We start from the raw sequence: 24,130 nt of genomic DNA, 5'->3' as shown, positions 1-24,130 counted from the left end.
ACAACATATTCTAAACTCTAGTTTTTTAATAGGAAAGGGGCCCAGAGCAATATACTGTCAGGGGGCCCAGAATGCCTTCCTACGGCCCTGAAAGGAATGGGAAATAGTGAGTAAATAAACTCATTAGTGCTGGTCTGAAAGGGGATGTAAGCTTTACTTCTGTATGGTTATGTTATGTTATGTCAGAGATTCCAAAGTTAGACATGTAGGGGTGAATTCATTTGCTTGGTGCCATTAAGGTCGCACTAGTACCATACACGAAAGCTTGGTGGTAAACAGACTTATATGTGAAAGCTTTGTTTGGTACGGCATTCGATCATGAAATGAATATTGGTCAGCCTGATCTCATGACATTTACTTGAGCTTGACAACAAATGTACGTGCTTTATAGCATGTTTGGCTGCCGGTTTTCAGTGAATTATCCTGCTGGGGGTGCCAAAAGCAAGTCAAATTGTGTTGTGTTCAGACGAGGTTTTAAGGTGAATTTTAGATGCACGTTTTTAAAACATACCTCAGCCCAATGTAAACCTTTTACTCCCAGAAGCATCTTTAGCCTAAGTTGATTGTTTTAACTATTGGCGCCAATAGCTTCTACGATCAACTGAAGCGTGTGATGCTTTTGGGAAACACAGCCCAGGTTGATATTGGTATATATCCAAACATGCGTAGTGGATGAGAACACTTTTGGGATTTTAAATAGAAGATTCGGGTGCCCGGATTGCAGTTGCGGAGTGATGCAGCACCAGCAAAGTATGCCAGATCACTGTAGTCTGCTTCATCCTCCACAATATAGCACATATAGCCGGCTCGCAAGATGGTGCTGATTTACATCATTCCTTTAGTGAATCAGGAGATTAAACAATGCAGATTGCATGTGGCAATAAACAACGTATCAGTGGGCGCATTTCATTCTTAGTAAACTCCCCATATATTTTGGGAATTAACATCAGTATTAGTGAACGAAAGCTTCTGGTGCACACACATTCGTATACACGCTCGCATATTGCCATGTTAACACAGTTAAATCTTGCTTATTTTGGTTCCAGTTTCGCCTCGACTTTTCCTCTTCTCCCAGAGGATGGTGAATAATGTCCCTCTTAATAAGCACACACATTGGCTGTGTTTCATTTTCATTTATGACCCCAAGAATGGGCAGGGGATTAAAAATAAATCATCATCATTATGAAACTATTGCTTGTGTAGCACCTCAACATACAGTATAAGCACTCTCTGTTGGCTGAAACAAATGAGACGTTAGGGTCGAACCGTTACGCTGTCTGTGAAAGGAACCCTCGAGAATGCACGACCGGCTCTGTCTTTGTACATATTCATGACCTGCTTGTTATTATTATTCTTGAGATGATCACAGAGAAGTGTTGATATGTTGGTGCAGCTGTGGAAAAACGTCAGTGATTAGGTCTTGCTCCTAGACTATTAAATATCCGCGTAAGCTGTGGTTTCAGGAGTTGTTTTGACTAACACCTTTTACCATAACGGAGTGAAACCTGTTAAAGTTTGTGAGGAGTGGGCTTGGTTAAATGCAATGTCGGACAATGAGTAAAGTAAATAAGCATACTAGAGGCCCATTTTCATTCCTTCATTTCCTCCTATATACTGTTTATAGGGAAAATGTACAGTCAGCCTTTCATTATACTAAAATCAATCTCGACAGGATATACAGAACCCCAACACAATTTCAGTAATGACCAGCTAACTCTACATTTTCTTGTTAATCATTACCATATAAATACATAAATGGACATGATTTGGGACAAAGTTCAAATATAGATTAGTGGTCATTAAACAAAAATATCTGACCAAGAATGCAACAATGTGCCAATGAGAATCAAGTGGATACAATGTAGTATAAATATACTTACCGGCCACTTTATTAGGTGCGTCTGTACATCTACTTATTCGTGCGATTATCTAATCAGCCAATCGTGTGGCAGCAGTGTAATGTATTCAATCATGCAGATACGGGTCAAGAGCGTCAGTTAATGTTCACTTCAACCATCAGAATGGGGAAAAAAATTGATCTCAGCGATTTGAAGCGTGGCATGATTGTTGGTGCCAGACGGGCTGGTTTGAGTATTTCTGTAACTGCTGATCTCCTGGGATTTTCATGCACAACAGTCTCTCAAATTTACTCCGAAGGGTGCAAAAAAACATCCAGTGAGGGGCAGTTCTGTGGTCAGACTGGTTTGAATTGACAAAGTCTACCGTAACTCGGATAACCGCTCTGCACAATTGTGGTTAAAGGGAAAGGAGGCGGCGAGAACCGGCTTGACAATATAAATAATATTTTAATTTTAAACTGAACCAAAAAGACAAACACACAAAGGTGTTGGACAGCTGTCCGTAAATCTCTCTCTATGTCGCACTGCCGTCTTCGCTCGGCCCTTATCCCTCTCGAGGGCTTATTAGCCTGATTACGCCCCCCTTCCTTGGGGAGGCCCCGTCTGCCGGCATGTCATCCCCATCTACCTGGATGAGATGAAGGGGAGGGAAACAAAAAAAATGTGGCACCTACTTACCGTAACGGCGATCGTGCCAAATTAACAAAACATTCTTAAAAAGAGAGGGAAAGGCCAACATGGAGCGGCAGTGGGAGAGAGAGAGGAGAGAGTGAGAAGAAAAAAATCACTTACTCGGCAGTTCTCCGATACGCCGTAGCTTGGTCCTCGGCCACTCCTCTACCCTCTAATGGATGACAGCTGCGTCTTCCCGGGCGGATCAGAGGCAGTCCTCTGGCCCCTGGCGAACGGAACGCCCCGGCGCTTTTCTGGTGGACGGTAGGGGTCTCCCCCTCCCCTGGCAGCGGTAACGGAGGCAGTCCTCTGGCCCCTGGCGAACGGAACGCCCCGGCGCTTTTCTGGTGGACGGTTGGGATCCCCTCCTCCCCTCATGGCCGGCGCCCATTCCTCCGCTTCCAGGCGGCCGGGCTCCTCGCAGATGGCCACGGCTGCTCCTTTGGGGTGGATGGTAGCGGCGAGAACTCCACTACGGCGCATCCCTCCTCCTTGGATTTTGGCACTAGTCTAAAGGGGATAAAGGGAATAAGAGGAGGCGAGAACCGGCTTGACATTATAAATAATATAATAATAAAAAGACAAACACACAAAGGTATCGGACAGCTGTCCGTAAATCTCTCTCTCTGTCGCACTGCCGTCTTCGGTCAGCCCTTGTCCCTCTCGAGGGCTAATTATCCTGATTAGGGGCCAGATGTGCAGAATCACAACCCGGCCCCGCTCTCCGCCCCTCCACAGGGACCTACACAATATTAGGCAGGTTTAATGTTGTGGCTGATCAGTGTGTATATATTAATAATTGTTATGTTAGACATATGCTGAAGCCTTTCTCTTACTGACTACTGTATGACCTTAATGTAAAGTCTCTTTTATTTCTCTCCACAGGAGTGGCAGAATTCCATCCAGAAGAACGCAGGCTTGGCTTTCATCGAGCTTGTGAACGAGGGCAGGTAATTACTTAATCTGTCCTCTGACCCTTTGTTAGAACCTCCTCATTATCTCCAAGCTTACAACGCTGTGTCGGATCTGTACGATCAGATCCAGTTTGGGTAGAAATCAATGCAATGTGGAAAGGGGATCAACATGGTGACCTGGAGTTCAAGGCGTCTGTCAATAACCTGGCTTGGTCCTGTGGGGTTCCCATGAGTTACGGAGAGGGTTTCTGATAGAGCAGCAGTGCCTTAGTTTCTCGTTCACCTCTTGGGAAATCTTTCTCGTATCTTGCCATTTTTGGATAGGTTTATGCCTCATCTGTTGGACTCTCGTGCCCAGACTCCCTTTGGGATGGAAGGATCTGTCTTCAATTTCATGCCCTTAGATCTTTCAGATGGCTCTCATTTCTACCGTAGGGATGGAAATTCATGTTAATGAATGCTACAGTGCTGATGAGCACTACAGAAATGCTAATGAATGCAGCGATGCACTGAAATCATGAGCAGCTCCTTTTATCTACAGACTCTTGATAAGCAGGGTCATGAAGGTAGACAACATCTGTCCCATCAGCACCTGTCAGAGAGATTCTCAGTGCAATGCTAGCTCTGTAAGTACGCTCCAGAAATGTAATTATAATGCTTTCTATTCTGAAATTAGGAGGATCAACATTGAATTGGCCACCGTGCTTTCAGTAACACTATCTGAATAAGAGATGTACCGTGGCAGTACAATGGTACAAAGATGGCATTAGAGGGTAATACCATGGTACAAAATGAATCCTATCAGTATCATAAAGTCAGTAAAAAAGAAAGTGAAAGGGTGATGGCATGAAGGGCAGTCATAAAGAGCGGCCTGTGTAATTGATGGCAGTTGGGGTGAAAGGGGTGGGAGAGGGTCACTGAAGAGTCCCGGGCACGTCCGCTCCCCCGCTGCCCGCCACTGACACACCAGGCTCGGGTTTCAGCCCTCCACCCTCCGCCTGTTATTCTTCCACTTGGCAGAGGCCCGAGCCTCCTGACCTGCTGAGAGACTCCTCAATGTCCCTGGGGGCAATGTTTTATTAGACCACGGCTTGTGTTGTTCACAAATCTGCCTGGGGTGTAAATGTGCTGTTTCAAGATCAGGTTTCACCCCGTCTGTGCCAACCCAGGGCATTGTGGACAGAAAAAGCAACGCTGATCCAAGAACAGGGCTCTGAAAGGACGGTTTCAGAGGTTTGTGCTCATCAAGCTTCGAGAAGTGATGGAGTGTTGACAAACAGTAGCAGCAAAGGCAGGATAAATCTGATCTCAGATCAGACCCTGTTATCATCAGATGCCCTATGATAAGGAGATGTGTTTGTGTGCATGTGTGTGTTTATCCAAGGTAGGCTGTTCTTACATATGTTGCAACATGAGCCAGGGTGACGCTTGCCCCCCTCCCGACGCCCCTTGTGTCTGTATCTAGTTAGATACGTATCGCTTACAAATCAATAGATGGTTGTTTTAGTCGGGGTGGGTTTAGCTGCCATGCTAAATACAATTTTCTGCTTGTTTTACATGGGGTATTAAGCTGATTTAACATGTTATTGGAACTTTGATGCCCTAACAGCTGTGTTATTAGATTAGTGGAATTAATGTCACACCTAAACAGTTGAGACATATGAAAGATAACCTTTTTGCACATGCAATGCAAGCAACACATTTCCCATTAAATCTGCAACTGCATGTGCAACTCTGAAGCTAATAGTGTTTTCCTATAAAAGTAACATTAAATCCTGTATGCTGAATTAACACAAAATGTATAAAAATCTAAATGTCTCATTATATAGAATATAGAAGGCTCATTGGGTTATATGTTCTTCATTTTCGATGTGTGTTTGCTATGCAGGCTGCTGAGCCACACCATGAAGGACCATCTGGTGCGTGTAGCTAATGAAGCCGAGTTCATTCTGAGCCGCCAGAGAGCAGAGGACATCCACAAACACGCTGAGTTTGAGGTGAGCTCACTCTTATCAGCTTCAGTTTAGAGATTTGTTTGTTTTCTTCTAGTGGTTTTTAATATTTTTAAGACTCCATGAAGTGGATTGACAAGCACAGTTTTCTTTCCTTTGACGTATTTACTTTTGAAACAGGAAGTTGGGGCTGGTCATATCGAAGGGCTCCACCCCTTTCTTTAACCCTTGAATCTCTATTCACCACAATTTTAAGGCAGTGAAATTCAAGCTTATAAATCGTTCATAACCTGATGGTTTTATTGTAAGTCATTTATAACTTCTTAACTGTTCGTGCATGTAAAAAGATGGACATTTTTTAAATATTATAAAATTGAGAAATAATTTGAAATGTAAAAATATAAATTAACTAAATTAAATCTAGTGATACATGTGAAGACATATTTTTTTGTCAATATTTCTGTAAAATTGTATTTAAAAATAAAATCATATACAATATTGAAATTTAATGTGGGAATTACTAGTAATTTGAATGAATTTCTTAATACGGCTCATTACAACTTGGTGGTTAAAATGTGTGAAATCAACATATTATTTTCCAACTAACATCATCAAAACATCTGTACAACATTAATACATCTTTACTATGTTTTTTAACTTTATGTGTGTGTACGTGTGTGTGACTGTGTGTGTGTGACAGTGTGTGTGTGTGTGACTGTTTGTGTGAGTGTGTATGACTGTTTGTGTTTGACTGCGTGAGTGTGTATGACTGTGTGTTTGTGAGTGTGTTTGTGAGTGTTTGTGTGTGTGTGTTTGACTGCGTGAGTGTTTATGACTCTGTGTGTGTGTTTTTGTGTGTGTGTGTGTGTGTGTGTGTGTGTGTGTGTTTGACTGCGTGAGTGTGCATGACTGTGTGTGTGTTTGTTTGCTTGTTTGTGTGTGTGTGTGTATGACTGTTTTTGTTTGACTGCGTGAGAGTGTATGACTGTGTGTGTATGACTGTGTGTGTGTGTGTATGACTGTTTGTGTGTGTGTGTGTGTGTATGACTGTGTTTGACTGCGTGAGTGTGTATGACTGTGTGTGTGTGACTGTTTGTGTTTGACTGTGTGAGTGTGTATGACTGTGTGTGTGTGTTTGTTTGTTTGTTTGTGTGTGTTTGTGTGTGTGTGTGTTTGTTTGTGTGTGTGTGTGTGTGTGTTTGTTTGTGTGTGTTTGACTGCATAAGTGTGTATGACTGTGTGTGTGTATGACTGTGTGTGTGTGTGTGTGTGTGATGACTGTGTGTGTGTGTGTGTGTGTGTGTGTGTGTGTGTATGACTGTTTGTGTTTGACTGTGTGTGTATGTGTGTGTGTGTGTGTGTGTGTGTGTGTGTGTGTATGACTGTTTGTGTTTGACTTGTGTGTGTGTGTGTGTGTGTATGACTGTGTGTGTTTGTTTGTTTGTTTGTGTTTTTGTGTGTGTGTGCGTTTGTTTGTGTGTGTGTGTGTGTATGACTGTGTGTGTTTGACTGCATAAGTGTGTATGACTGTGTGTGTGTGTGTGTGTGACTGTGTGTCTGTCTGTGTGTGTGTGTGTGTATGACTGTGTGTGTTTGACTGCATAAGTGTGTATGACTGTGTGTGTGTGTGTGTGTGACTGTGTGTCTGTGTGTGTGTGAGACTGTGTGTGACTGTGTGTTTTTAAGTGTGTATGAGAGTATGGGAAAGATGTTAAATGTAAGAAGTGTTCATAAGTAAAAATCAAAGTCTATTTAGTATGTATAGTCCACATAATATCATGTGTAAAGCCACAGTTGATGCCTGGGTCAAAATTGACCTGCAAACACAAAATATGTTTTGTTTTTTTATGGACATATCTCTTAAACAATTTTATTAAAAAAAATTTGATGGGTGACTTTTCCATTATAGAAAGTATTATTGGGGTGAAATATATATATAAGTATATGATTGTGTTTTCAATATAGTTTCATAATACATTTTAAATGTTAAATATATATAATATTCAAATCTCATTGACCTGCCAACCTAAACAGCATTTTTAAACAATGTTCGAATGTGCTATCTATCATTCAGATTACTAGGCCATGATGTTATACCATTACATTACATACATTAATGCTTTCTTTAATGTGCAGCATTTGTGAGAGGTGTTTATTTCACTTTAGTCTTATTTTAAGATTTTCTAATGTGGCCGTTTTTCCTTTTAAAGTCATTTTGCTGGAAGTATTGCACTTCACAACAGTGCAAGAATGCTTCAGTCTAAACACATACATATTAATAACATGAGTATTTATTAACTCGGAGTTCTGCTGCGGCCGAGTCAAGCACTGGCTACATTTCCTCGACAAACAAGCCACTTTTACTTTTACGCAGACGTGGTTGATTTACATTTTTAGAAACCGTTGCGAGGTTTAACAATACTTCAGTCCTTGTGGGGATATTAAAAAAAGAAACCCTCAAGGGTTCGACTCAGAGTTTTGTCTGTAAGAAGCGAGAGGCTGCCAACGTGCGGGAGAACAAATGTTTTCTTTTCAAACTTAAATGGAAGACGGTTTCTAGCTGTGGCTGCAGAGATTGCGTTTGGCATGCATCTTACCAAAACATAGCAGCGCGCTTGATTTATTCCTTATAGCGTAGCCATGGGGCATTCCTCCACCACTGCCCCGCCAAACACACACACACACACACACACACACACAACCTCTTTTATCACCACAGTCTCGCTTTCCTCCATTTCTGTCTACCTGTTTCTTTTTCCCCCTCTGATTCCCCTCAGACTCATGTTCTGCCTTTGTGGGATAACTTCAGCAGTGACAGGAATACAGCACCTTCATTTCATCTTCTCTCTTTTCCCATCACTCCCTCTGGTTCTGTCTGGCACTGGGGCAGGATGTGACAGTGTAAAGGGGGAGTGGGCTCCGCTCTGTTCCACATCTCCCACCCTCGAGTTGTAAAATGTTATTATATTCAGAAAGGTTCAATGCAGGGTCCCTTATACACAACTGAGACCATGAGAAGAAAACATACGATGGACAGTATTAAAAGGAAAGGTAAAAGAGGTTCTGCAGTGGTCTGCTTACCTCAACTGCTTCACTCAGCATCTCACTGTTCTCCAAAAACAAAAGAAATGTGACTTTGTGGTAGGATGGAGTCCTGTTCTTCAGGTGCCATTAACAGCTGAAAGCGGTCGCCATGTGCTCGCATTTGGATGACAAGGCCATTACAGTAGTAACACACAACGGTGCACAGTGCCTGCTTGCATGCCCGCTTGCGTGCCCGCTGGCGTGCCCTTTGAGAAAGACAAGAGCTGGCAGTATCGCTTCAGCGTACCCCGCTTAAACAAGCTTCCTCACCCCACAGTGACATTTAAAGGGGATCTCCAAACACCCTTCCCCATCATTCCGACTGCTCCAAATTCCCATTATTGGCCAAATTCTCCCAGATGCACCATGGGAGACGGCAGCTCTCTGGGAACTTGCTTAGCTTTCCCTTTTCGCTCTAATTGGCCCCTCTGGTCCGATTCTGTCTGCTTTTCCAGCCTCACTCACAGCGTAGTGGAGAACACATTATTCTCACAAATACCGCTGGATATTCTGCCAAATGTGGAAAGAAAATTCACAAATGATGGATGATCAGGCGTATTAGTTGGATGGATTGTAAAAAGGAAAAACATTGAGATGCTGTTCTAAACTTGTCGGCTAAATATATTCATGTACAAAAATCCGAATATTCCCAACGTCGCAGTTCTCTGTTGTCACTCGTGGGAGGTTCCTGTATTATTTAACACTACAGTGTGGACCGGGGGTAGTTCGTGCAGTCTCACGTGGCTTGACCAGCACCGTCAGGTGCAATTACGATTCGTTTCGTCACTCAGAATCTGAAGTCGAATGATGGGATGCTCCAGTTTTCCAAACTCAACCTTAGCAAGAGAAAGTGTTGTTAGACAGATGCCAGTTTAAATAGTTATTCAATGGAAATCTTCCGAAGTAGAGGATTGGTTTCATGTACAGTCATTGGATGATAAGATGGGACACAGTCAAATGTGATGGTTATGGACGACACTTTTTATGTGTATGTATGTGTTTGAGTAAAATGACCATTTGTGTTTTATTCTATAAAGTACTGACAACATTTCTCCCAACTTCCTAATATATCGTCATTTAGAGCATTTATTTGCAGAATATGATGACTGGTCAAAATAACACAAAAGATGGCGTGTTTTCAGACCTCGAATAATGCAAATAAAACACAATACTAATGTTTAACTTCAGATTATCACTGATCCTCCACCTGGAGACCTGGAGAGGCCTTCAAGCACCCATTGTGAAATTTGGTGGAGGATCGGTGGTGATCTGGGGGTGCTTCATCGAGGCTGGAATCGGGCAGATTCATCTTTGTGATGGACGCATGAATCAAGTCACGTACAAGGTTATCCTGGAAGAAAACTGCTCTGACAATGTTCCCCAACGCTGAGAATTGGTTTCTCCAGCAGGGCAATGCTCCATGCCACACAGACAGGTCAATCAAGGGATGGATGGAGGACCACCGGATCAAGACCCCGTCATGGCCAGCCCAATCTCCAGACCTGAACCCCATTGAACACCTCTGGAATGTGATCAAGAGGAAGATGGACGGCCACAAGCCATCAAACAAAACCGAGATGCTTGAATTGTTGTGCCAGGAGTGGCATAAAGTCACCCAACAGCAATGTGGAAGACTGGCAGAGGGCATGCCAACACACATGAAAGCTGTGATTGAAAATCAGGATTATTCCAGCAAATATTGATTTCTGAACTCTAAGATAAAACATTAATATTGTGTTGATTATAAATGAATATGAACTTGTTTTCCTTGCATTATTCGAGATTTGAAAATACTTTTTTTTGTTTTTTTGTTATTTTGAGCAGTTCTGCAAATAAATAATCTAAATTACAATATTTTTATGTGGAATTTGGCAGAAATGTTGTCAGTACTTTATAGAATAAAACAAAAATGTTCATTTTACTCAAACACACACATATAAATGGTAAATCCAGAGAAACTGATCATTTTTCAGTGGTCTCTTCATTTTTTCCAGAGCTTTTTATATATAAAACAAGCATATTTGAGATAACAACATTGTAAAATTAGATTCAAAGCAAAATTAAAAAAATAAATAAATAAAAACAATGTAAATTTACAAAACAGTGTGCAAGAATTCACCCCATAATGTTAATGATGTGATCGATTCAGATGACATGGAAATGAAATTAAAAGTGAATATATACAGTGTGAGTGTGTGAGTGTGTGAGGGTGTGTGTGTGAGTGTGAGTTTGTGAGTGTGTGAGTTTGTGAGTGTGTGAGTTTGTGAGTGTGTGAGTTTGTGAGTGTGTGAGTTTGTGAGTGTGTGAGAGTGAGTGTGTGAGAGTGTGTGAGAGTGTGTGTGAGAGTGTGAGTGTGTGAGTGTGTGTGAGTGTGTGTGAGAGAGTATGTGAGTGTGTGAGAGTGTGAGTGTGTGAGTGTGTGTGAGTGTGTGTGAGTGAGTGTGTGAGTGAGTGTGTGAGTGTGTGTGAGAGTGTGTGTGAGTATGTGAGTATGTGAGTATGTGAGTGTGTGAGTGTGTGAGTGTGAGAGTGTGTGTGTGAGTGTGTATGTGAGTGTGTGAGTGTGTGAGTGTGTGTGAGTGTGTGTGAGTGTGTGTGAGAGAGTATGTGAGTGTGTGAGAGTGTGAGTGTGTGTGAGTGTGTGTGAGTGAGTGTGTGAGTGTGTGTGAGTGAGTGTGTGAGAGTGAGTGTGTGAGAGTGTGTGTGAGAGTGTGTGTGAGTATGTGAGTATGTGAGTATGTGAGTATGTGAGTATGTGAGTGTGTGAGTGTGTGAGTGTGAGAGTGTGTGTGTGAGTGTGTATGTGAGTGTGTGAGTGTGTGTGAGTGTGTGTGAGTGTGTGTGAGAGAGTATGTGAGTGTGTGTGAGTGTGTGTGAGAGTATGTGAGAGTGTGAGTGTGTGTGAGTGTGTGTGAGTGTGTGTGAGTGTGTGTGAGTGTGTGTGAGTGTGTGTGAGTGTGTGAGAGAGTATGTGAGTGTGTGTGAGTGTGTGTGAGAGAGTATGTGAGAGTGTGAGTGTGTGTGAGTGTGTGTGTGAGTGTGTGTGAGTGTGTGTGAGAGTGTGTGAGTGAGTGAGTGAGTGAGTGTGTGTGTGTGTGTGTGTGTGTGTGTGTATGTGTATATATTTATTGCATTAAGGTGGTGCATCACTCTCAAATAGCTTCAGATCAGTTATATTACTCTGAAACCACGAGAACAATCCAGCATCTAACGTCCCATAACTATTCAAGTGTAATGTTCACATCAGCATAATGCACAACTATCTGAATTATTCTTAATTAAAATAACTATAATTCAGTCAAACACTGGGGAGAAACTGTCCTCTGGATAAATAAATCCGGTGATGTAATTTGATCATAAATATACATCTCTTAGAATCGTATAATTGCATTATTTGTTGTAACAAAATCCTTCTATTTCCCATTGTGTAAACGGCACACGTTTCTCTAGAATCCGGCTCAGTATTGAATCCCTCACTTAGATGTAGTTGCTCCTCTGTGACCCCTGAAAAGCAGCGAGCCTCCGATAAGTGCTGCACTGATATTGCCGTATTGATTTTTCACCATCTTCTCTGAGCCACTGGTTTCATTTTGCATGGCCACAATAAAAATAACAGGCCAGTGAAAGATGCCCCCAGGGGGGTCACACCGCCTCCCCGTCCAGAAGAGCGCTTTACACGGGATTTGGATGTTTAAGGGGAACGGCGTGAAATATGAGACGTATGAGAACCAAAATAGAAGAAGTTTGATTTTTAGTTTAAGGATATCTGTGTAAACATGATTTCAGTGTGATATAATTGCTTATGTCACTAGCAACAGCCCATTTTACAACCTTGTTTCTATGACGATGTGATGTCAACAAACCTTAAAACTCTAAAATGACAATGTAAAGAACTGTACAGCTCAAATAATACATGAGCATTAACTGAATAATTCATATAATTGCTTTTATCAAATGACGATCTGCCTTTAAACCCTCCAAAAATAAAGTGTCTCACAGTAACAGAGTTTTGCCTTTATTTAAGTTTTTGGAAGAAAAGGAGGGCTGAATCGAAAGCAATTTTTATGGTGATCAATATTATTCCACAAACGCGTCGATTTAGCTTAACTTGAACCTGGAATGTTCCTGGTATAAGGTGCAATGAGTGCTAACATATTTACATTTATGCATTTGGCAGATGCTTTAATCCAAAGCGACTTACAGAGCACTTATTACAGGGACAATCCCCCCGGAGCAACCTGGAGTTAAGTGCCTTACTCAAGGACACAATGGTGGTGGCTGTGGGATCAATCCAGCAACCTTCTGATTACCAGTTATGTGCTTTAGCCCACTACGCCACCACCACCACTCCTCCACACAACATAGCACTGCATCTCGCATCTAGTGCATTTAAATGAAGGACTCTTTTCTGCGCATGCATGCCAGCTTTCTAGTATGTACATTAGGCTCATTACAGCCTGTTCATAAAACTCTATGTGGCGGTGAGGACGCGGTTGAGTACCCGTCTCGGGAGAGAGAAAGCGGCAAGGACATCCACCAAGGAGATGAATTGTTTCTAATGACCGTTTCAGATGTTTGGATCACAGTACTGGAGTGATGCATTCTGCATTCGGCATTATATAGCTGTCCGGACTGGCCCGCTAGATCGGAAGTGAAATTGCAATCGGCACACATTCTGGGGGTGTTTTTGCACCTTTGCCAGATCTGCATAATTACGTTATTGATTGAGGTGTTAAACCAGCATAGAGCGAGCGTGCAAACAAACTGAGCTTTTACCAGGCTCAGTTCATTATTAGTGCACCCCCCCTTCATTTTGACCTGCTATTCAGTTAGGATGAGACTCTGCTGTACTGTATTGTTCATTTGAGGAATGGCTGTTAGGAGAACGGTGGCACCATTGAAGACAACCGTTGTTCTAGTGTATTCTCCAGTAGGTGAATTATTTAGGAAATAAAAATAAATTTATGTTTGCTCCCTGTCAGGGTTCAAATCCACCAGAAGAAATGACGTTGGATACCAGTGATTTAGGCACATTTTTATTGCATAGATGGATAACATATGCTTTTATACACTCCCCCAAATCCCATCCTCTCTCTCTCTCTCTCTCTCTCCTCCCTCTATCACAAACACATCCATCCACACTCTCTCTCGCTCTCTCTCTCTCTCACACACACACACACACACACACACACACACACACACACACACACACATCCATCCACTCTCTCTCGCTCTCTCTCTGCTCTCTCTCTCACTCACACACACACACACATCCATCCACTATCTCTCGCTCTCTCTCTCTCTCTCTCTCTCTCTCTCTCTCTCTCACTCACACACACACACACACACACACACATCCATCCACTATCTCTCGCTCTCTCTCTCTCTCTCTCTCTCTCTCTCTCTCTCTCTCTCTCTCTCTCACACACACACACACACACACACACACACACACACACACACACATCCATCCACTCTCTCTCTCTCACACACACATCCATCCACTCTCTCTCTTGCTCTCTCTCTCTCACACACACACACACACACACACATCCATCCACTCTCTCTCTCTCTCTCTCTCTCTACACACACACACACACACACACACACACACACACACACACACACACACACACATCCATCCACTCTCTCTCTCTCACACACACATCCATCCACTCTCTCTCTTGCTCTCTCTCTCTCACACACACACACACACACACGCATCCATCCACTCTCCCTCTCTCTCTCTCTCTCTCTCTCTCTCTCTCTCTCTGTCTTTCTCTCTCTCTCTCTCTCTCTCTCTCACACACACACACACACACACACACACACACACACATCCATCCAATCTGGGATTGAGTTATCTTTCCCCCTTGAGAGTGAGATTACAGGGACAGCAGGGTCCTGACGGACACAGAGATAACTGTTGGAAATCCAATTATCTTTTAGTGTTCTCTATCTAATAGGATCCCTAATACGGAAAAGATTTTTCCGGCAACAACTGAACGACGGAGGCCGATACCTGTGAGGGAGAAAAGAATGGACAGAGATTTAAAGAGTGAGAGAGAGGGTGAATTCCTTCTTTAATGAGAGTCTTTCTTTATTAGAAATGAAATGTGGAGGACGTTGGGCCACAAGGCCAGATCTGTAGGATGTGATAGAACGAGGTCATTGTTCTCCCTTTCACTCTCTTGCTCCCGCCATTATTATTTTTTTTTGCCGTTCACTTGATCTTGATGTGCTGGAGTGTAATTGAGTTGACTTGTGACTGAAGTGTGTGTGCCGAGAGGTGATGGGCTACTTCATTAGCGTTTTGTGTCTGCGTTCTTGTAAGAGGAAACCAGGAGTTAATGACATCAACTCTGAAACGAGACTCATCACGACCTTGTATTATTCCAGCCGGTGCGTTTACTAATCCTCTAACCTCTGACAGCTATCTGTACTAGCCAAACAAAAGGAAATGTAAGTGATGTGTACTTAGGGCTTCATTAAGATTATACTCGTGCCCTTTGATAAGTCAGGTGTAATCCTTTTAGCTTCAGAGTAAATGCCACCTTTACACAAAAAAGCATTATCTGAAATACACATGGAGTCTCTCTCCTTTCTTTAATTAATTCCCCAGGTGATGTCAGTGCCAGCGGGTCATTATATCTAGTCCCGGACCCTCTGGTGAATTGAGCTCTTCCGCTTGCTGTAGTTCTTCCTACACTGTCACAGTCAAACATGCTCCATGTTTACTGCGCTGAAGGCAAAGACACTTTAGCTCTGTTTTAAAGGAATGTTCCGGGTTCAACACAAGTTCAGCTCAAACGACAGCAATTGTAGCATAATATTGATTACCACAAAAATTTATTTAGACTCGTCGTTTTAAAAGTATAGCCCCAAGATGTAAACAATATGCATGCTAACCCGATACAATCCCTTACTAGCCGCATCAGTAACTGTTTCCATCCAAAGATTTCTGGAGAGAAAATTTCGCGCATCAAAATAAAGCAGATGGAGACGCACATTATCGCTAAAATGTCACAAGAATATGGTTTGGAAACACTTTTTTTTGTTGATAAAATTGGCATTAATGTAAAAATGTTGTGTCACATGACAGAGTTTGACCCAATCGTTAGCCTGTGTTACCATGACGACAGTAGTGAAAGCCAATTTATCGTTATGGATTGATCTTTACGGCACATAGATCCGATCTGCCAACGGGACACTTCCAGGAGTGCAACACCAATATCTCCAGCACATTGAACAAATGAAGTGCCGCTGTTTGATTCATTTAATCACAGTATCCATTCGTTTATTTATTAAAGTTGCTTTTCCACACCGTTCATAATAATAGATCACAGAATTATCCCATAATACAAAAAACATCATTTCTGTGCACAAAGATGTTTTAAATTAAGAATAAATACACAAAACTGGAGAAAATCATCAGTGCTTTTTTTTACACTTCTATTCAAACTTAAATGGAAGACGGTTTAATTCTATTAAATTATTGTTTAGTTTTACTTTTGAAAAAATGCCGGCAAAATCCCCTGAATTAAATAAAATAAATTACCAAACGAAACATTTATATGCCTTTTCGGTACACAAACTTAAATGATCCGTACCCTGTTCTGTAGATGAATAAAGTCGTCTGAATGACGTTCTCAGAATGTTCTAGACTTTTTCTCAAGAATATAAACTATCAGAACTATTTGTCCAATGCTGAGTTCACTCTCAGAAAATGAACTTTTGAACATTTTAAAATGTTTTAAATATTTTAAATCTAATCATCTTTACCTCGGATCGCATTTACTGCTTCTTCAGAAAATGTACATTTGCTTTATGAAGCTAAAATAAATTTGAGATGATAATCATGTTCAGTTGGTGGTTAAAAGTTGCTGAAGATATGCGGGACATGATGCAGTTGTCATGGCGATGCTTTAGATTAGAGTCCCATCAGAAGGGCAACTGCTCCCTTTTGATTGCACCTCTTCTGATTGCTTTTATTTGTTAATTAATATAACAGTAATCTGACTAATTTCAATGAATTGTCTCAATAATCTCCTAATTTTACCCAAACTTCAGAGGAAAACAATTAGGGACATCTGGGAGGCGAATTAGCGATAAACGCACATTTCTGAATGGAAACGGCTTCAGGGCTGCTAAAACAAATCTTATGCAACAAAGTGTTTTTAGGCATGACGTCATCACGCACAACATTTTTATCCATAAAAGACCATTTCAATGGAAACGGGAAGAAGGCGGCAAATGTTGCAATTTTATCGATAACAAAATAGCGCCAAAGGTGGACGGAAACTAGGCTAGTGTAAAGTTATAGCCAATTTTACAACTTCGTTGCCATGGTGATATAATGTCAACAAAACTACTGTAAAAATGACAATTTAAACAACTTTACAGCTGAAAAAAATGTTTCAACAGAAGGATTAATGTAAGTGTGAGTGGTGGTGGTGCCCCACAGTCACCACCATTGTGTCCTTGAGTAAGACACTTAACTCCACGTTGCTCTGGGGGGGATTGTCCCTGTAATAAGTGCACTGTAAGTCGCTTTGGATAAAAGTGTCTGCCAAATGCAAATGTAAACGTAAATGTAAGTGCTTTTATACAATTATAAGCTCCACATTTCTGCCTTTAAGCCCTTCAAAAACTGTCCTTATAAAAGACATTTCATGGTAAATTTGCTGCAAATTCGCCACCGATCATTTTCACATTTAACCGAGCTTTGAGGCAAACTAATGGCAAATTGTCCATTGTTGCCAAAGGTGTGCCGGAGGTTCACCACTACCGGTGAAGAGCTGCACACTTCTGGCAAACATTTGTGGTGAATCACAAGCTCATTTGCATGTGAAAGTAACCAGCGGCAGGTTTGCCAGAACTCTTGATATTTTTGTAAGGGTCACCACGTTGACTTCCGTTGTAAATGCCTCATTGTAACCTCAAGAAAAGTCGAAATTGATTATGTGGTAATCAACATTATGCCACAAGTTAATTGAGCTTAACTTCTATAGAACCCCGGTTCAAACATTCCTTTAATGCGCTACTTTGTAATTACGTCGCAGGGAATGTAAGTGAATCATCATGGTCCTAATGTTTAGTAGTGTAACGCCCTTATTAGTGCCTAGCGTTCGCTAGAGGTCTGCAACCTGACCCGGGACCGAGCACCCGACGGGTTTCTGGCCGGGTTTGGGTTTGTAAAACAGGCCTAGCCAACTTGTTTCGTGCTCTCGCTCACACTCACAGACACGCTTGAACAGACAAGTTAGGGGGCGTTCACACCGAACATGTTTTTGCGTGCATCTGTTCTGTTTCCCCATTGTTTTCCTATGTAAACACATGCCTGATGAATGTCTTTGACTGTTGCGCCATGTCTCGCTGTTTCTTCAGCGTCTCATGCACTTTTTAAACACAGTGCCAAGTTAAAAACAACTTCACATTTTTAAAAACGCATGCCGAGACACAAAGATGCAACGTTCTGACAGAGTTCAGGCTGTAAAGAAGGGACTGTTGCATTGTTTCACATTAGTCCGGATTGTTCTGCACCAAGTGAAGCTTCAGCGAATAAACGGTAAGGCTATGCATTTGTCCCATTCTGCACTAGTGTACTGAGGGGCTGCCGTGCCTTGTTAAAACTGTATGTTTACCGTTTCAATACAGTTGTGCATGTTGCCTTTATGCTTACATAAAATATAGCCTATTGCAACAGCACTTGCTAGGAGAAGAAATGATAAAGATATTGAGCGATTTCGGGTTCCGGTTGGCTTCAGGCTTATAATCTGACGGTATCGTTTGAGCCGGGTAGGGTCTCGGGTACGGGTCGGGTTCAGGTTTTTTTTTAAGGCACATACAGACCGCTAGTGTTCACCCAGTGAGTGGAATGAGACACGTTAGCTTCTCAGAATCCGGTTAGATGCTTCCTTGGTCGTCCTCTGACTCTAATGGAGCTGTCTAACATGAAAAATCATATTTTATAATATAGTAAGAAATCACAATAGCTCGTACAAGTAAGATTATATTATTGCTAGTGAAGAGTGTTTATTTGACCTTTGTTATCCGAGCATCTCCTTTTCAACAGTGGTGCTGTTGTTTTAGTGTTGGTCATTTGGCTTTGGACCGTATACGTTTCCTTTTATTTAGCATAAGTAAAAACATTATCCCTTATTCACATTCATCCACACCTGCTCCTCGTCGCCTGCCGGTGGACATGTTCATTTTTCACTCGCCGTACATCTCCTTCATTTCACTATTTTTCACCTCAAAAGGACAGTTAATTCCTACAATTTCTCACACGGCGTGACCTTGAAGTTGCGGGAGTCAGCTGCCCGTGGCCCGTGTAGAGTAATGGAACCAAACAAATGCCTTTTTTTTGGAAAGCAGGCGGGAGGAAAGATGAAGAGTCCTGCCATGTACGCATTGTGACTGACTAGTCCATTAAAAGCACAAAATGAAGGAGGGAGAAAGGGGGACGAGAGCGAATCCAGAGATATTTTGATAAGTTGTTGCACCTGTGTTAACCTTGATGGTCACCCTGACTTGGAGAGGGGGTGGCAACATTGCTTTCTTTCTTTCTTTCTTTCTCCCTCCCTCTCTCTCTCTCCCTCTCTCTCTCACACACTCTCTTGCACATTTCTTTAAACCATGATCCCGTTCCATCTATCGCCAGGGGAACAAGGGACGGAGGGAAATCAATACAGAGAGGCGTAGGCTGACAGCGGTATTGCTCCAGAATTGAAATGCCTGTCAGCCTTTGTCATTCTGTGACTTTTGTTCGCTATTGTACTTTTAAGCCGTCATTTTTCTTGGTTGTCACTTTTCGCTTTCCCTGCTTGCTTTTGTCTGAATTCCCCTGGCTACAATTTCTTCGCTGTGACTTTAAATTTAGAAAGAAAATGGGTCAAAAGATCAAGCGCAATGAAAATCTCCTAAATATGATTGGCCAGACGGCATGACATACACTCTTTTTTTTTTTTTTGTTGTTGTTTCTCTGAAGCATCCTATCCAAACCCATCTATCCACGGCACCGTATTTGCATTTCCTCATATGCGGCAAGGACAGGGGCATCAGTAGCACAGTTTCCTGGTGTAAATGAAACCCTGAGGGATATACTGTAGACTGAGTGAAGGGACTGGCGATGGGAGGAAGACGATAGTCATGGCGCTGTGTACTTTACTCTCAAAAGAGTGCAAATGAAGCAGATTGGACTCATCACTATATGTGTTTGTGGTACATGTAGACTAACATGTACGCCTGGCTGTGTCATGTCATTCTAACTAGCTCACACGTGACCTGATGGAACATAAATAAGTTCTGCTCTCTGGCAAATGATAATTGTTTTATTTAGCCTTGCAGCCCTGTTTAGGGTAGAGAAAGTGAAACTGTCGCCCAATATCGTTACTACCTATTGATGTGGATGCAGCAGCATGTATGGTTTTCTATTACAGATTCCATAGTAGAAATACCCTATTCCCAGGCATATTTTCACCCAAGATTAAAGTTAAAGTGCATAACGTTTTCAATGTTAAAATACTTTCTACTATCCCAGCTTAATGTTTATAGCCAACTATAAGTAAGCAATTCGTTGAATGATTTCCTCAAAAACTGTACACGCTGTATCTCTGTGGCACAATAAAAAAATGCTGTTTGTTTGAGCCGGCCATCCAGCCCAACACGGCGACATAGACTACGTTTACATGGACACCCTAAAGCTGCTTATTGCGAAAAAACCAGCGTTCCCATTCACATGCACTGTATAAGTGGCGTACTCTCGTGGCTCGGACAGTAAGCAGCTTTCTCTACAGCAACATAATTTCCCCATGACACTTGTGTAGATAACACCCATGGTTTCCGAGGAAGACGTTGCTATTTGGTGCTCCATTGCTTCGCTTTATTTACAGATATTCCAGAGTTGTTGCTCTGTTTGTTTCCTTCACTTTCTCTCGTGACCTGCAGCTGAATTGCACTGCAATAGTGGGGTTTCCCTCTTTCATAAAAGACCGGGATTTCCCCAAGCTTATGCATACATTAGGGACTGTCGCCACTGTTGACACTAGTTGAAAGTATTTGAACTCATGACAGCTAATTAATAATGTGTTAATCACTCGTTGATGGGAACAATGAACAAATAGGGGGTGGCTGTGGCTCAGGTGGTAGAGCGGGTTGGCTGCTAATCGCAGGGTTGGCGGTTCGATTTCCGGCCCACACGACTCCTCGTGCCGAAGTGTCCTTGGACAAGACTCTGAACTCTAAGTTGCTCCCAATGGCAGGCTAGCACCTTGTGTGTGTGTGTGTGTGTGTGTGTGTGTGTGTGTGTGTGTGTGTGTGTGAGAGAGAGTGTGAGTGTGTGTGTGTGTGTGAGAGAGTGTGAGTGTGTGTGAGTGTGTGTGTGTGTGTGTGTGTGAGTGTGTGTGTGTGTGTGTCACAGTGTAAAGTGCTTTGGTAACCTCTAAGGCTCAAAAAGCACTATATACCATCAAATAGGGATAATTGCTCTTTTTGTTTCGCAACATAGACTACGTTTACATGGAGACCATAAAGCTGCTTATTGCGAGAAAACAGCGTTCCCGTTCACATGCACTCTATAAGTGGCGTACTCTCGTGGCTCGGACAGAAAGCAGCTTTCTCTACAGCAACATAATTTCCCCATGACACTTGTGTAAATAACACACGTTATCCGAGGAAGACGTTGCTATTTTGTGCTCCATTGCTTCGCTTTATTTACAGATATTCCAGAGTTGTTGCTTTGTTTGTTTCCTTCACTTTCTCTCGCGACCTGCAGCTGAATTGCACTGCAATAGTGGGGTTTCCCTCTTTCATAAAAGACCGGGATTTCCCCAAGCTTATGCAAACGTTAGGGACTGTCGCCATTTTACATTGGTGTGTATAAATAACGTTTGTTAACCAGGTCCGTTTCACGCATGTGCACTCTTCAAAAACCCATCAGAACGGCGCTTATGCATGTACATGGCCACATTAAGCCGTGTTCTCCGAGAGAAACCAAAGCGTGTTAAACAGTTTTTCCTCAATCCCTTAAGCGGCGTAAGGAAATCAGCATGACGTTTCAGAACGCCTCTTTCTGCTTAAACTCTGGAATATATGCTTTTCTTGCGTGCAGGCAAACGTGGTCATAGGCTCATTCAATCATGTGAGTTTGGGGCACGACTATCTGTTTGTTTGGTGGCACCAGTCGCAATGAAATTCCAGCTTTAATGTATTCCATATCCGCCTATGCCTGAAAAAAGTGGGGTTGTATTTTTTACACTAGTACCTTAATTTAAAAGAGGACTAAAATGTTGTAAGTACACTTCAATATAGTTAAAGATGTAAAGCTATATCATAATATGGGTCTAAATGCTTGCCATGGGTGTAGTCCAGCATTAAAGGAAACGAGTGCTGACCCTGTCCAGTTCAGTTTGCTAGAACATTGAACATTCAGAGATGTAGAAAATGACTCTTTCAAAAGTCATAAACACACATTGCTTTCATGGTTGTGTTTCTGACTCTATGGATCGTCCTTTACCTGCATTATAACTGGAGTTTGTGGTTGCCCCTTCAGCACACTGCCAAAAATGTGTAAGACTCTTTGGTTTAAGTTCACCTTGTAGGGACTCCAGAAATGTTATGGGGTCACTATATCATTATAGTGATGATATTGACACGACTATGCACAGTATTTCACCTGAATGTTTCACCTAATTTGGGCTGTAAGGAAGCCATTTGTCAGGAAGTTGAAGAAAATTACAAAGCCTGTTATGGAGCTCAGGGATTTGGTGCTGTTGACACTAGTTGATAAAGTGCCTATTTATGCCAAAGTATTTGAACTCATGGCGCTAATTAATAATGTGTTAATCACTCGTTGATGGGAACAATGAACAAATAGGGGGTGGCTGTGGCTCAGGTGGTAGAGCGGGTTGGCTGCTAATCGCAGGGTTGGTGGTTCGATTCCCGACCCACACGACGACTCGTGCCGAAGTGTCCTTGGGCAAGACACTGAACCCCAAGTTGCTCCCAATGGCAGGCTAGCGCCTTGTGTGAGTGTGTGTGTGTGTGTGTTGTGTGAGTGTGTGCGTGTCACAGTGTAAAGCGCTTTGGTAACCTCTAATGTTAAAAAAAGCGCTATAAAAGTGTAGACCATTTACCAGCAAATAGTGATAATCACCAGCTTCTCTGGTGAGATTCAGATTGCATCTTCAGTTAAACTTCAAAATAGTTTGTTCCAATCAATAATACGAATTTCAGTTCTCCAGTTGAAAGCTTAAAAAAATAATCCATGTGCTTCACAGATTACACCTCGAAAAAATACCTCAATGTGCACCTGTTATTGTGTTTTGTCCAAAGTACCTTTTATTGTAAACCCTTTGTCTTTTTCCCATTCTTTCAACAAAACTAATGTTTACCATTCCTTACCCCCGTGACCTTCTGCACAGAAAAGAGACAAATTGCTCTCCTCCTTTCAATCGTTCTCCTCCATTCGTTTGTTACGCTAGACGCCCAAATAGGTTCATATTTAAACATTCACCCTTTACCTTTTTATCTCTCTTTTATTCCACAGTCCTCTCCTCGTGGCTTTAATGTCAATGTAGAGTTAAGAGCAGCGAAATGAGACACAGATTGATAATTAGGAGAGGGAAGCCCCTCTAATGTGATTTATCTCTATGGATTTTCTGTCATATGTGAGGAGTCGATCCTCAAATTGGAGAGGAGGGCCCATTAGAAGGCACTTTGGAGCGTTTACGGCTAACTTCGCCAAGGCAGGCCTCTCCGTCCACTGACACCGTCCCGGACTGCTGCCTTTACTGCATTTGTTGTCTGAGGCCGGTGCTGTCCAAGGCTAATTTAATTTAGGGCCATAACACACAATGGATGAAGCCAAGGGAATTACATTAGAACAAGCTCTTGTGGTTGCTGTAACCTTTCCGCTTGATTGCTGTTTGCAAGACGTTGCATCAGAATCAGATAAAAGGAATGGAGGAAAAAAAGAAGCCATGTTGGTTTGTGCTTGGTGTGCTGGTTTCGTCTAGTCTGGGTTGAGTTCATAACGGCATCACAGCATCTCCAGGGCTTTGTTGCTCATCTCTGATTGGGGCATTGGTTTATTCTTTTGGTACTAAAAGATTTAACAGAATTGAAGTTTTATCAAAGGGATATTTGCAGTTTGAGGTGCTTTGTGCAACCATCGCTTCAGAGTTCAAAGGCCTTTTCTGATAACAAATTCTGACAAAGAAAAATGCGTTCTCTTGCATTATGGGTAGTTTCTACATTTTTTAGCATAGCCCAAAGGCATTAGCAAATCCATGTCCGGTGTTATTAATCACTGTGTCAACGTGCTGGTCTACACACATATCTCTAATGATGTAGTGTGCTTTGTTTTCTACACCCAGTGGAGCATTTCCATGTGGATGTTTACCAACAAACTAGCATAGAAACACACTCATGCCCACTGTTACGAGCCACGTTTGGGTCCGACATAAGAGGCCATCGAATGTTGAAAACAAAGCGGTTGCAATGGCCATGGCGAAAAAGATGATGAAATGCATTTACAAAAATAGAGAAGCCAACAGTAGCTAAAAACATACTAGGCAAAACAAGGACAGGTGAGCTGACTGAATTAAAGATGTTTTTCTAGCTCCTGTTGAGAGAAAGATAATAAATC

General features: G+C 42.1%; 1 protein-coding gene across 3 annotated transcripts in view; it reads left to right on the top strand.

Annotated features, from left to right (window-relative positions):
- lrba (LPS responsive beige-like anchor protein) overlaps positions 1-24,130 on the top strand; it is a 333,604-nt gene that overhangs the window by 141,625 nt on the left and 167,849 nt on the right. For all 3 annotated transcript variants that reach the window (XM_052138116.1, XM_052138115.1, XM_052138114.1), the window contains exons 34-35: positions 3,417-3,481; positions 5,334-5,442. In XM_052138116.1, coding sequence (XP_051994076.1) covers positions 3,417-3,481; positions 5,334-5,442 — 174 coding nt within the window. The remainder of the gene's footprint in view (positions 1-3,416; positions 3,482-5,333; positions 5,443-24,130) is intronic.

Source organism: Xyrauchen texanus, chromosome 11 (genome assembly GCF_025860055.1).
Source record: "Xyrauchen texanus isolate HMW12.3.18 chromosome 11, RBS_HiC_50CHRs, whole genome shotgun sequence".
In the NCBI taxonomy this organism is placed as follows: domain Eukaryota; kingdom Metazoa; phylum Chordata; class Actinopteri; order Cypriniformes; family Catostomidae; genus Xyrauchen; species Xyrauchen texanus.
The sequence above is the reverse complement of the archived record's forward strand: the minus strand, read 5'-3'. Positions and strand labels throughout refer to the sequence as shown.